This window comes from Perca fluviatilis, chromosome 10, assembly GCF_010015445.1.
Source record: "Perca fluviatilis chromosome 10, GENO_Pfluv_1.0, whole genome shotgun sequence".
In the NCBI taxonomy this organism is placed as follows: domain Eukaryota; kingdom Metazoa; phylum Chordata; class Actinopteri; order Perciformes; family Percidae; genus Perca; species Perca fluviatilis.
In genome coordinates, this window is record NC_053121.1 from 38,880,420 (window position 1) to 38,895,419 (window position 15,000).

Consider the following 15,000-nt stretch of genomic DNA (forward strand, 5'->3'; position numbering starts at 1 on the left):
GTGTGTGTGTGTCTGTGTCTGTGTGTGTGTGTGTGTGTTTCGTCCACAGAAACTCTCACTTCCTCTTTTTCCCCCCGTTTCCTGATCCGAGCTGAAAGAATCCGTTTGTGAGAAACGTTTTAAAGCGTTTAACATCCTGCCGAGCTGAGACTGAGAGTCTGTAATAAACTTTAATAAAAACACAGAAATACATGAACAAATATTACTAAAACACATTTACAGACAGCCTGCGTTTCCAAACTAATCCCTGCTCCTACTTCTCACCATTGATCTTTCAACTCCTACATCCATTCATATCACTTATATATAATATTATATTGTTATATTAACAGAAAGAGAGGTTTGTGCAGCCTGTTATATACTGGTAGAAAGAGACCCTGTACTCTGTTACAGTCAGTCTGTAGATAGAGACCGATCCAGGTAGACAGAGACCCTCCCAGCTAGATTGAGACCCGTCCTGCTAGATTGAGACCGATCCAACTAGACAGAGACCGATCCAGCTAGACAGAGACCCGTCCAGCTAGACAGAGACCCGTCCAGCTAGACAGAGACCGATCCAGCTAGACAGAGACCCGTCCTGCTAGATTGAGACCGATCCAGCTAGACAGAGACCGATCCAGCTAGACAGAGACCCGTCCAGCTAGACAGAGACCCGTCCTGCTAGATTGAGACCGATCCAACTAGACAGAGACCGATCCAGCTAGATAGAGACCCGTCCAGCTAGATAGAGACCCATCCAGCTAGATATAGACCCTCCCAGCTAGATTGAGACCCGTCCAGCTAGATTGAGACCCGTCCAGCTAGATAGAGACCCGTCCCAGCTAGACAGAGACCCGTCCTGCTAGATTGAGACCGATCCAACTAGACAGAGACCGATCCAGCTAGATAGAGACCCGTCCAGCTAGATAGAGACCCGTCCAGCTAGATAGAGACCCTCCCAGCTAGATTGAGACCCGTCCAGCTAGATAGAGACCCGTCCAGCTAGATAGAGACCCGGCCCAGCTAGATTGGAGACCCGTCCAGCTAGATAGAGACCCGTCCAGCTAGATTGAGACCCGTCCAGCTAGATAGAGACCCGTCCAGCTAGATAGAGACCCGTCCAGCTAGATAGAGACCCGTCCAGCTAGATAGAGACCCATCCAGCTAGATTGAGACCCGTCCAGCTAGATAGAGACCCGTCCAGCTAGATAGAGACCCGTCCAGCTAGATAGAGACCCGTCCAGCTAGATTGAGACCCGTCCAGCTAGATTGAGACCCGTCCAGCTAGATAGAGACCCGTCCAGCTAGATAGAGACCCGTCCAGCTAGATAGAGACCCGTCCAGCTAGATAGAGACCCGTCCAGCTAGATTGAGCGAATCAATGAACGAGAGACTGATAGGGGGGCGTAGCTAGGGGGAACGAGGGAGAGAATACCATGGTGGCAGTATTATGAACAATTGGAGCCCAGACGCAATTTTGTTATTTTCTAAATTTCTGATCCTCTGAATAAAAAAACAGAAAATTGGATATCCAATTTTTTAACTTGTCAAGGTGGGAAAAAAAAGAAAAATTGGATATTTGAACCCAATTTTTCAGATTTTCCAAATGTCTGTTTGTGCTTAGAAGATAGAACTGATAAGAGTTACACTGACTGTTCGTGAGTTCCCAAAAATATGAGAAGAGGCTCCGAGGGGTTCAGTGTCCCCCCCCCCCTCCCAGTGAGGAGTCTGGTCTGGCTGCAGATTCTTCTTCTCTCGGAGGAAATGAGCTTTATGAGCTCTGACGGCTGAGCCACATTTACTATGGAAATCTCTCCAGGACGTCCTGCAGGCTCCATTACAGACCACATGTTCCCCCATCCAGACCTTCCAGACCTTTCAGTCTGCTGGTTTCATCAACAACTACTCCAAACATTTTGGTATTTCTTTTGGTCTTTTAAGCAGTATGCGGGTCACAGGTGTGTCCACCTTTGTTGTGTACACAGTTACCGTGGCTACAGGTGTGAGTCAGTGGTCTACGTGATACGCAGGTAAACCCCAGGTATGCACTAGGAGGATACAAACGTTTGGTCATAAAGTCACACCGTCTGTGTCTGTGTGTCTGTGTGTGTGTGTGTCTCTGTTTGTGTGTGTGTCTCTGTGTGTGTCTCTGTGTGCATGTGTCTGTGTGTTTGTGTGTGTGTGTGTGTCTCTGTTTGTGTGTGTGTCTCTGTGTGTGTCTCTGTGTGCATGTGTGTGTGTGTGTGTGTGTGTGTGTGTGTGTGTGTGTGTGTGTGTCTGTGTGTGTCTTTGTGTGTGTGTGTGTGTGTGTGTGTGTGTGTGTGTGTGTGTGTGTGTCTGTGTGTGTCTTTGTGTGTGTCTTTGTGTCTGTCTGTGTGTGTGTGTGTATGTGTATGTGTCTGTGTCTGTGTGTCTGTGTGTGTGTGTGTGTGTGTGTCTCTGTTTGTGTGTGTGTCTCTGTGTGCATGTGTGTCTGTGTGTGTCTTTGTGTGTGTGTGTGTGTGTCTGTGTGTGTCTGTGTGTGTGTGTGTGTGTGTGTGTGTGTGTGTGTGTGTGTGTGTGTGTGGCGTCTCTGTCTCTCTGTGTGTGTGTGGTGTGTCTGTCTGTGTGTGTGTGTGTGTGTGTGTCTCTGTGTGTGTGTGTGTGTGTGTGTGTCTCTGAGTGTGTGTGTGTCTCTGTGTGAGTGTCTGTGTGTGTGTATGTGTGTGTGTGTGCATGTCTCTGTCTGTGTGTGTGTGTGTGTGTGTATGTGTGTATCTATCTGTGTGTGTGTGTGTGTGTGTGTGTGTGTGTGTGTATGTGTGTGTGTGTGTGTGTGTGTGTGTGTGTGTGTGTGTGTGTGTGTGTGTGTGTGTGTGTGTGTGTGTGTGTGTGTGTGTGTGTGTGTGTGTGTGTGTGTGTGTGTGTAAACTACACCACTGGTGTGACTCTCATGGTTATGTATGTATGTATGATATCGTATGTTACCGTATCCTCCGGCCAATCACGTGACAGTAAACTTCATCCCACTAAAGGTGACTTTTCTGATCTCATGGAAACAGTTGCTCTTCTCACAGCGGCGTTGTTGTGAACATAACTTTATTAGCATCATTATACACAGACAGGGGTTTGTGTGTGCACATTACTTTATTAGCATCATTATACACAGACAGGAGTTTATGTGTCTCCCCAAGCAGAAATATTACAGGAAGGTTACGAGGTTCTGACGTGGAAACTTTTGGAGTTTTATAGAGAAGTTTTTTCCTCCTGAGGCTGGAAATCTGTACAGCATATCATGGGGTACCTATACTGCAGTACATCCCAGCACGTAGTGGGTCTAATGCAGTTTGCCACAATGGGTTTCTGGCTATTCTGACCCACAATCCTTTGCACAGCATATATGAGCAAGAGGGTTATGAAGAAGTAGTCCCAGCTGTCTGCAGACTGGAAGCAGCAGTACGGACTCCTGACATGTTTGTGTACCATTCAGTTCATCATTTACATGTTTAGTAGACAGCAATTAATGAGCCCTGTATGTAGACACACACACATGCAGACACACACACATGCACACACAGACACACACATGCAGACACACACACACACACACACACACACACACACACACACAGACACACAAAGACATGCACATACATGCACAGACACACACACACACACACAGAAAAACAGAGACACACACACGCACACTCAGACACACACACGCAGACACACACACACACACACACACACAGACACACAAAGACATGCACACACATGCACAGACACACACACACACACACACACACACAAAAACAGAGACACACACACGCACACTCAGACACACACACGCAGACACACACACACACACAGATTCCTGGATGTATAGTTTGATGATTGCAGTAAGAAGTGAAGTATTTATATCTGAATGTATTTGTTGTTTGTGCTGCAGGGTGATCACCTACGAGTGTTGTCCTGGTTACGAGAAGATTCCTGGGGAGAGGGGCTGCCCTGCAGGTACCACCTCTACACAACCTCTACACAACGTCTACACAACCTCTACACAACATCTACACAACCTCTACACAACCTCTACACAACAACCTCTACACAACGTCTACACAACGTCTACACAACCTCTACACAACACCATCTACATAACCTCTACACAACCTCTACACAACATCTACACAACACCATCTACACAACCTCTACACAACCTCTACACAACATCTACACAACACCATCTACACAACCTCTACACAACATCTACACAACCTCTACACAACACCATCTACACAACCTCTACACAACCTCTACACAACAACCTCTACACAACATCTACACAGCACCATCTACACAACCTCTACACAAAGACCTCTACACAACATCTACTACACAACATAATCTACACAACATCTACACAACATAGCAAGTGTGTGTGTGTGTCTGTGTTGATAGCGAGTGTGTGTGTGTGTGTATGTTGATAGTGTGTGTGTGTGTTGATAGTGTGTGTGTGTGTGTGTGTTGACAGTGAGTGTGTGTGTGTGTTGATAGCGTGTGTGTGTGTGTGTGTGTGTGTGTTGATAGTGTGTGTGTGTGTGTGTGTGTTGACAGTGTGTGTATGTGTGTGTGTGTATGTGTGTGTTGATAGTGTGTGTGTGTGTGTGTGTGTGTGTTGATAGCGTGTGTGTGTGTGTGTGTGTTGATAGTGTGTGTGCGTGTGTGTGTTGATAGCGTGTGTGTGTTTATGTGTGTGTTGATAGCGTGTGTGTGTGTATGTGTGTGTTGATAGCGTGTGTGCGTGTGTGTGTGTGTGTGTGTGTTAATAGTGAGTGTTTCTCCGTTGCAGCGCTGCCTCTGGTGAACATCTACAACACGCTGGGCGTGGTCGGAGCCTCCACCACCCAGATGTACTCTGAGCGCGCTCAGATGAGGGACGAGATCGAAGGACCGGGAAGCTTCACCTTCTTCGCCCCTAGCAACGAGGCCTGGGCCGCCCTGCCGACAGTCAGTACCGTCACACACACTCCCCCTGCTGCTATACACACTCCACCTCATGGAGATTCATCCCCCCTGCTGCTATACACACTCCACCTCATGGAGATTCATCCCCCCTGCTGCTATACACACTCCACCTCATGGGGATTCATCCCCCCTGCTGCTATACACCCTCCACCTTATGGGGATTCATCCCCCCTGTTGCTATACACCCTCCACCTCATGGAGATTCATCCCCCCTGCTGCTATACACCCTCCACCTCATGGAGATTCATCCCCCCTGCTGCTATACACCCTCCACCTCATGGGGATTCATCCCCCCTGCTGCTATACACCCTCCACCTCATGGAGATTCATCCCCCCCGCTGCTATACACCCTCCACCTCATGGAGATTCATCCCCCCTGCTGCTATACACCCTCCACCTCATGGAGATTCATCCCCCCTGCTGCTATACACCCTCCACCTCATGGAGATTCATCCCCCCTGCTGCTATACACCCTCCACCTCATGGAGATTCATCCCCCCTGCTGATATACACCCTCCACCTCATGGGGATTCATCCCCCCTGCTGCTATACACCCTCCACCTCATGGAGATTCATCCCCCCTGCTGCTATACACCCTCCACCTCAGCGGGATTCATCCGCTGCTAAAAATAGTCCCCAACTAAGTCACTGTGTCCTCCCATTTGTTTGATAAAGAGTCTGTCCTCACCTTTGTGTTTGTATGTGTGTGTGTGTGTGTGTGTCTGTGTGTGTGTGTTTGTGTGTGTGTGCGTGCGTGCGTGTCTGTCTGTGTGTCTGTGTGTGTGCGTGCGTGCCTGCATGTGTGTGTGTGTGTATGCATGCGTGTGCATGTGTGTGAGTGTGTGTGTGTCTGTCTATCTGTGTGTGTGCATGCGTGTGTGTGTGTGTCTGTCTATCTGTGTGTGTGTGTGTGTGTGTCTGTGTGTGTGCATGTGTGTATATGTGTATGTGTCTGTCTGTCTGTGTGTGTCTGTGTGTGTGTGTGTCTGTGTGTGTGCATATGTGTAAGTGTCTGTCTGTGTGTGTGTGTCTGTGTGTGTGTGTGTCTGTGTGTGTGCATATGTGTAAGTGTCTGTCTGTGTGTGCATGTGCGTGTGTGTCTGTGTGTGCATGCGTGTGTGCGTGCTTGCGTGTGTGTGTGTGTGTGTGTTTGTGTCTGTGCGTGAGCTTGTGTGCATGCGTGCGTGTGTGTGTGCGTGCGTGTGTGCGTTGCAGGAGATCCTGGACGCCCTGGTGAGCAACGTGAACATCGAGCTCTTGAACGCTCTTCACTACCACATGGTGGACCGGCGGCTGACCTCCGAGGAGCTGAGACACGGATCCTCCTTCGCCTCCATGTACCAGGACTTCCACGTGCACATCCACCACTACTCTAACGGGGTACGTGGTGCCACAATAGTACTACTAGTAGTACTTTCTCCAGTCCTCATAACAACAATACTCATATAAATATCACAGTGTATCTCCAACAGTAAACAGTGACTGAAGGATCAGGCTGAAGCAACAGCTTCATCTCTTGTGTCGTCTTCCCCCGTTGACCAACAAGCTACTTTTAGGTTTTCTGGGTCAAAATGTAAAAAAAAAGTCTTTCTTTCATCTTTTTAGACACTTTTGTCACTTTTTTCGAAGTTTCTGTCACTTTTCCCAAAGTTTTTTTTCACTTTTCCCAAAGTTTTTTTTCACTTTTTTCCAAGATTTTGTCACTTTTCGATGTTTTTGTAACTTTTTCCGATGTTTTTGTAACTTTTGTCAACGTTTTTGTCACTTTTTCCAAGTTTTTTGTCACTTTTATGATGCTTAGTCACTTTTACCATGTTTTGGTCACTTTTTTCCTACGTTTTTTGAAAAACAATTTCCTATGTTTTTCAAAAATTTTTTCCTACGTTTTTCAACTTTCTATTATCAATTTTTTTTTAGGAAATTGAATAAAACACCCAAATTCAAGGAAGGTAGTGAACTGATCATTTATTTAACTTGTGAAGAGCATTTGTAGGGAACCATACACATTATTTTGTTTTAAAATTTGGTTGAAATAAACCCAAATTTGAAAACCCACTTCTTGAAAATGGGTCAGATTAGACCCGAGCCCAACAGGAGGTTAATGTCTCCATCAGAAGTTTCTCTGTATGCTGATGATCTCTTCTTCTCTTCCTCAGATTGTGACGGTGAACTGCGCCCGTCTGATCAAACCCGACCAACACGCCACTAACGGCATCGTGCACGTTGTCGACCGCGTCATCACCGCCATCTCCAACAACGTGCACACGCTGCTCGACGTCGACGACGACCTGGAGACGCTGAGAGTGAGTCTGTCAATCACAGTGTTCAAGGACAACGTTTTTGGGGGAAAAGATGAAAGATTTTGAGAAAAAAAAATTCTAAATATTTTAAGAAAAAAGTCGGAATATTTTAAGAAAAAAAGTTGGAATATTTTAAGGAAAAACGTCGGAATATTTTAAGGAAAAAAGTTGGAATATTTTAAGAAAAAATGTTGGAATATTTTAAGGAAAAAAGTCAGAATATTTTAAGGAAAAAAAGTCGGAATATTTTAAGAAAAAAAGTCGGAATATTTTAAGGAAAAAAAGTCGTAATGTTATAAGAAAAAAAGTCGGAATATTTTAAGGAAAAAAAGTCGGAATATTTTAAGGAAAAAAAGTCGGAATATTTTAAGGAAAAATGTCAGAATATTTTCAGAAAAAAACATGTTCTCTTCGTCTCTGTGTCAGACGGCGATGGCGGCCGCCGGGCTGACCACCATGTTGGAGGAGGAGGGTCAGTACACCATCTTCGCTCCGACCAACGAGGCGTTCGACAAGATTCCTCCGGAGACCCTGAAAAGGATCCTGGGAGACCCCATAGCTCTCAGAGGTGACACACACACACACACACACAGAGACACACACACATACATATTCACACCTATTTCCCCCAGCTATTCCTACCAGTGACCATGTTTCCTCTGTCAGTTAAATTAAACCGAATAATAACCCAAACAAGCTATAAACTTGCACTTGACTCTGATCACCCCGCCCTGTGTATTTGCCCCCCGGACCTGCTGAACTACCACATCCTGAAGCACATGCAGTGTGCCGAGTCCATCGTGGCGGGCACGCCGATGGAGACGCTGCAGGGCACCACGCTGGAGGTTGGCTGTGACGGAGGAGACATGACGCTCAACGGGAAGGCCATCGTCACCAAGAAGGACCAGCTGGGAACCAACGGAGTCGTCCACTACATCAACGAGCTGCTCATCCCTGACTCAGGTACTCAGACTACATCAACGAACTGCTCATCCCTGACTCAGGTACTCAGACTACATCAACGAACTGCTCATCCCAGACTCAGGTACTCAGACTACATCAACGAACTGCTCATCCCAGACTCAGGTACTCAGACTACATCAACGAACTGCTCATCCCAGACTCAGGTACTGAGACTACATCAACGAGCTGCTCATCCCTGACTCAGGTACTCAGACTATATCAACAAGCTGCTCATCTTAGACTCAGGTACTCAGACTACATCAACGAGCTGCTCATCTTAGACTCAGGTACTCAGACTACATCAACGAGCTGCTCATCTTAGACTCAGGTACTCAGACTACATCAACGAGCTGCTCATCTTAGACTCAGGTACTCAGACTATATCAACGAGCTGCTCATCCTAGACTCAGGTACTCAGACTACATCAACGAGCTGCTCATCTTAGACTCAGGTACTCAGACTATATCAACGAGCTGCTCATCCCAGACTCAGGTACTCAGACTATATCAACAAGCTGCTCATCTTAGACTCAGGTACTCAGACTACATCAACGAGCTGCTCATCTTAGACTCAGGTACTCAGACTACATCAACGAGCTGCTCATCTTAGACTCAGGTACTCAGACTATATCAACGAGCTGCTCATCCTAGACTCAGGTACTCAGACTACATCAACGAGCTGCTCATCTTAGACTCAGGTACTCAGACTATATCAACGAGCTGCTCATCCCAGACTCAGGTACTCAGACTATATCAACAAGCTGCTCATCTTAGACTCAGGTACTCAGACTACATCAACGAGCTGCTCATCTTAGACTCAGGTACTCAGACAACATACACAAGCTGCTCATCTTAGACTCAGGTACTGAGACTATGTTAACGAGCTGCTCATCCCAGACTCAGGTACTAATACTACTCCCAGTGTTACCTCTCACTTAGTAGAAGACTCAGGTACTCATACTACTAACAGTGTTTAGTAGAAGACTCAGGTACTCATACTACTAACAGTGTTTAGTAGAAGACTCAGGTACTGATACTACAAGGGTGTAGGTTTAGTTTCAACATCAACCCCTAAATCTACGCTTATGAATACTACGACTTCCAGTGTTTTTCCTCCATCTGTCTAAAACATTTGGCGTTTTTCAATTTAAAAAAAATGCAATTTCTCGATATATGTTGTGTCCCTTTGCAGGATTTTCCCGCCATGATAGGGTTAAGGTGCAGAGTGACTTAGTCCCTGTTTACAAGATGACATTCGCGGGTGAAAACGACAAAATATTTCATCAGATGTGTCTTTCGTTTTGGCGGCGTTTTTGGGGCTTAAAAATGCAAAAAAAAGTGAAACCATCCTCCAGAGTGGAAATCTTAAAAACGCTCCACTGTCGTGTTCCCATATAAAAGGGTAAAAACACAAAAGTCTGCAGCCTCTATTGTTGTGCTGGCTGGCGACCCACCCCATATTTCCTTACATAAATCAAAATATAGAGTGATTACTCACCCGTTGGGTATCCACAGCCTGTCTATACTTGGTCCAGATGGCTTTCAGCTTTGATGATATCTGACTTTTACAGATAGCGTCTTTCTCGTGTGGATATGAGAAGCCTCCAGGTACAGGATACTGATGAAGACATTCACTACATATGTCTATATATTTTGACTCGCAGGACTCCCAGTCTACGCCCTGTTGTGCCACCTCCTCGTCTGTCCAGACTACATTGTCAGCTCGCCATGTTTTGGTTTGGCGCTACCAGGGAGAGAAGTATAGTAGAAGGATCTATGCAGGCGCGTGGACTTGGTGGTGTTGTGTTGCAGTGCTTCACACCACCACCTAGCCGCCTGGCGTGCATACTACATCACATTTCACACACTTTTGCGTCACCATATGCACGCAGATTTCCCCCCCAAAACGCTCGTCTAAACGCGGAATAAAAAGGATGCAACGCCACATTTGTGTTTTCTCTTCAGATCGTTTTAAGACTTTTCTTAGATCTAATGTTTGTAGTTGGACTTCTTTAGCTGTATATTATCTGCTCTAGTGCTTCTAGTGCTTTAGACACAGATCTGGAGATAATAACGCTCCGATATGATGAGATGAAGAGACGTTTCTGGAGCGTTTTTCTGTTGTTAACTTGTGTGTTTTTGTTGTTTTTCAGCCAAAGTTTTGCTGGAGCTGGCTGAAGGTCCATCTGTTGCCACGGCGACCAAGCTGTTTGTGGAGGCGGGTCTGTCACCACACCTGACGGGCTCCGAGGCGCTGACCATGCTGGCGCCTCTGGAGGACGCATTCAAAGGTAACGCCCCACCTTTGACCCCCAGGAGAGACTTGTATTTAAGTTTAAAAGAATCTCCAGAACAAGTACAAACAAACACACACACATATTAAACATGAATATGAAAATTATATATATCCCTTACAACATTAAGCATTGTCCGTCTGTCTGTCTCTCTCTCTCTGTCTCTCTCTCTCTCTCTCTCTCTCTCTCTCTGTCTGTCTGTCTGTCTGTCTGTCTGTCTGTCTGTCTGTCTGTGACAGGAAGTGACACGACGATGACCCCTGACCTGAGGAAGCTGATGACCAATCACATCCTGAAGGAGCGTCTGTCCTCCAAATCTCTGTACCACGGCCAGCAGCTGGAGACTCTGGGGGGCCTCAAGCTCCGAGTGTTTGTCTACAGAAACGTAAGACCTGTCCCCCTCACACCTTCCCTCCTCCCTCTACTCCTGGCTCACATACACACATCTCTTTTAATCAGCCAATGGGAGAGCAGCATACAACTTCAGGGGCACGTTGAGCCCCGACAAAACGTATAGCAACACGTTTATTTAAACACAGGTAGGTTTTAGAGCTGAAAAGACTAATCCATTAGTTATGGACTCTTAAATAAATCTCCAGCTATTTTGATCTGTGACTCTGAGTGTTGATGTCGAGAAGAAAAAGCCCAAAAAGCATAACATGCAATCAACCAATCAGAGCTCATTCCCTTTAAAAGCCAGGCGCGTTTGGACCTTGGAGCATTGCTGTTATGATGGAGGATTTGTACCGTAATATTTTAATTTGTAATCTTCTGCATGTGTGTGTGCTGCTGTGTGTGTGTGGGCTGCTGTGTAACAAGCATAGTGTGCACGCGCTGTGCACGAGCCTAGGAGCATTTTACTAATGCTCTGTTAAAATTAATGCACCTGAACACACCTCCATGTAAGACCAGCACGCCCAGAATGCACCTGAACACACCTCTCTGTAAGACCAGCACGCCCAGAATGCACCTGAACACACCTCCCAGTAAGACCAGCACGCCCAGAATGCACCTGAACACACCTCCCTGTAAGACCAGCACGCCCAGAATGCACCTGAACACACCTCCCTGTAAGACCAGCACGCCCAGAATGTACCTGAACACACCTCCCTGTAAGACCAGCACGCCCAGAATGCACCTGAACACACCTCCCTGTAAGACCAGCACGCCCAGAATGCACCTGAACACCCCTCCCTGTAAGACCAGCACGCCCAGAATGCACCTGAACACCCCTCCCTGTAAGACCAGCACGCCCAGAATGCACCTGAACACACCTCCCTGTAAGACCAGCACGCCCAGAATGCACCTGAACACACCTCCCTGTAAGACCAGCACGCCCAGAATGCACCTGAACACCCCTCCCTGTAAGACCAGCATGCCCAGAATGCACCTGAACACCCCTCCCTGTAAGACCAGCACGCCCAGAATGCACCTGAACACACCTCCCTGTAAGACCAGTACGCCCAGAATGCACCTGAACACACCTCCCTGTAAGAGCAGCACGCCCAGAATGCACCTGAACTCACCTCCCTGTAAGACCAGCACGCCCAGAATGCACCTGAACACACCTACCTGTAAGACCAGCACGCCCATGGGCAAAAGATGGGCTCAGGTGCATTTGTTATTTAAATGACGTGGGCGCTGGACGGGAAGATAGGGAGGAAGATAGGGTCCTGAAAGTCTGAAGTTAGAACAAAAGTCCAGAGAGTTGTTTCTATGGAGATGATACACTCGTCTCGTCTGATTGGTGGAGACTGGCAGCTTTCAGACCGCTGCAGACAGGAGACTTACAGGGAGACTAAAGTTTACTCTTGTCTTGTTGTAATCTTTGGTCTGAAATGGACTTTTAATTCTCAGTCAGCTGTAGAATCACAGAACAGATCTGATATTTAGTCTGACTGTGTCGCCTGTTGCCGGGCGGATCATCGGTCTTCATCTCCGGTAAATATTCCATGCGGTCACTGAGTTCGTGGCTGCTTTTCAGTAATAACTTTACCAAAACGCAGTGTGTCTGTGTGTGTGTGTGTCTGTGTGTGTGTGTGTGTGTGTGTGTGTGTGCGTGTGTGTCTGTGTGTGTGTGTGTGTGCGTGTTTGTGTGTGTTGGATCAGTGACTCTCTTACGATGCGTCTGAGAGGAAACATCAAACTTTATTTCACTTCCAAAAAATGTTCAAACGCAGGACGACCTCGTTACTGCGCCCACACAGCATGATGATGTCACCCTGTGTGTGTGTGTGTGTGTGTGTGTGTGTGTGTGTGTGTGTGTGTGTTTTGCGTCTGTATGTGTGTGTGTGTCTGTGTGTGCGCGTGTGTGTCTGTGTGTGTTTTTTGTCTATGTGTGTGTCTGTCTCTCTATGTTTGTGTGTGTGTGTGTGTGTGTGTGTCTGTATGTGCGTGCGTGCGTCCATCCGTGTGTGTGTGTGTGTGTATGTGTGTGTGTGTGTTCGTCCGTGTGTGTGTGTGTGTGTGTGTGTGTGTATGTGTGTGTGTGTGTGTGTGTTCGTCTGTGTGTGTGTGTGTGTGTGTGTGTGTGTGCGTGCGTGCGTCCATCCGTGTGTGTATGTGTGTGTGTGTGTGTGTTCGTCCGTGTGTGTGTGTGTGTGTGTGTGTGCGTGTGTGTGTGTATGTGTGTGTGTGTGTGTGAGACCAACATCGGGACTCGTTACTGTGCCCACACAGCGTGATGATGTCATCCTGAGTGTCCTGTGGCCATGTGAATCACAGAGACCACCAGAAGGAATAAATAAATAAATGGTTGCCACGTAGGGGCCACCGGGACAGTTTCTGGTTGTACATTAACTATTACTATATACACATATATACTAATACTACAAAGAAAACCCTCAGAGGGGCTTAATCTTCAATGCATGAGCCAATTAACAAAACTAAAATTACACTCAACAGAAAATCAACAAAGTAAATACAGAAGGTAGAATAATATTACTGCAGGGGTACATGTCCCCCTAGGGGTACTTTGGAGGACTGCAGGGGTACATGTCCCCCTAGGGGTACTTTTGAGGACTGCAGGGGTACGTGTCCCCCTAGGGGTACTTTGGAGGACTGCAGGGGTACGTGTCCCCTTAGGGGTACTTTGGAGGACTGCAGGGGTACATGTCCCCCTAGGGGTACTTTGGAGGACTGCAGGGGTACATGTCCCCCTAGGGGTACTTTAGGGGTACATGTCCCCTTAGGGGTACTTTGGAGGACTGCAGGGGTACATGTCCCCCTAGGGGTACTTTGGAGGACTGCAGGGGTACATGTCCCCTTAGGGGTACTTTGGAGGCTGTAGTTACTTCTACTGTCGCTTTTTTCAAAGTTTTTGTCGCTTTTTGGAAGTTTTTTTGTGACTTTTGTCGCCGTAGTGTTGCCTTTCTTCTTTCTACTGTGTTTTTTCCAAGGTCATTATCCATCATCATCTAAATGTTTTCCAGGTCCAAGGCTGTTGTTTAGTAAATCTATCACTGACATTGCTGTATTCTTTATCTTTATAGAGACATTTATTTTCTACCAAAAATTATTTGCGCTGGTTAGGGGGTACATGGCTTAAAAAACACTGTTCAAAGGGGGGACTTTATTGAAAAAAAGCTTGAGAACCTCTGCTCTATAGGACTCTGAAGGTCTGACACTATCTCCCATCTAACGTTAAAGACTAGATGAGCTTGAACTAACCGGGCCGAGCCCGTAACAGACCTGTCCCTCGGCCTCCTGTTCCCTCCTGGGTTGTTCTCACCGTGAGTGTGGAACTAACCAGCCTGGGTGAGCAATGCTTTCCTACTTCTGGAGAAGTTAGCGTGGTGTCACTGACTCACCTCCGACTCTGCTAAGATTGTGTTTGTGAGACGATGGTTGCCTTGGTGACCGCTCCGTCGGCGTCATCGCTGGGCCAGCCCAGTTACCTGCTTTGCTGTAGCTGTTCAGATTTTAAAGCGCCCATATTATGCTTGTTTTCAGGTTTATAATTGTATTTAGAGGTTGCACCAGAATAGGTTTATGTGGTTTAATTTTCAAAAAACAACATGTTTTTGTTGTACTGCACATTGCTGCAGCTCCTCTTTTCACCCTGTGTGTTGAGCTCTCTGTTTTAACTGCAGAGTGAGACATCTCACTTCTGTTCCATCTTTGTTGGGAATCGCACATGCTCAGTACCTAGGTAAGGACTACTAGCCAGTCAGAAGCAGAGTATGAGGGAGTGTCCTGACAGTACCTATGTAAGGACTACTAGCCAGTCAGAAGCAGAGTATGAGGGCGTGCCCTGACAGTAAGGACTACTAGCCAGTCAGAAGCAGAGTATGAGGGCGTGTCCTGACAGTACCTAGGTAAGGACTACTAGCCAGTCAGAAGCAGAGTATGAGGGCGTGTCCTGACAGTACCTAGGTAAGGACTACTAGCCAGTCAGAAGCAGAGTATGAGGGCGTGCCCTGACAGTACTTATGTAAGGACTACTAGCCAGTCAGAAGCAGA

The 15,000-nt window shown here is 46.9% G+C and overlaps 1 protein-coding gene across 1 annotated transcript in view; it reads left to right on the forward strand.

Moving 5' to 3' along the window:
* tgfbi (transforming growth factor, beta-induced) overlaps window positions 1-15,000 on the forward strand; it is a 38,887-nt gene that overhangs the window by 12,354 nt on the left and 11,533 nt on the right. Inside the window, exons 3-11 of the mRNA XM_039813480.1 lie at window positions 3,908-3,972; window positions 4,808-4,965; window positions 6,199-6,363; window positions 7,140-7,286; window positions 7,710-7,851; window positions 8,034-8,246; window positions 10,399-10,536; window positions 10,779-10,924; window position 12,246. Of these exons, the coding sequence (XP_039669414.1) occupies window positions 3,908-3,972; window positions 4,808-4,965; window positions 6,199-6,363; window positions 7,140-7,286; window positions 7,710-7,851; window positions 8,034-8,246; window positions 10,399-10,536; window positions 10,779-10,924; window position 12,246 (1,175 nt within the window). The remainder of the gene's footprint in view (window positions 1-3,907; window positions 3,973-4,807; window positions 4,966-6,198; window positions 6,364-7,139; window positions 7,287-7,709; window positions 7,852-8,033; window positions 8,247-10,398; window positions 10,537-10,778; window positions 10,925-12,245; window positions 12,247-15,000) is intronic.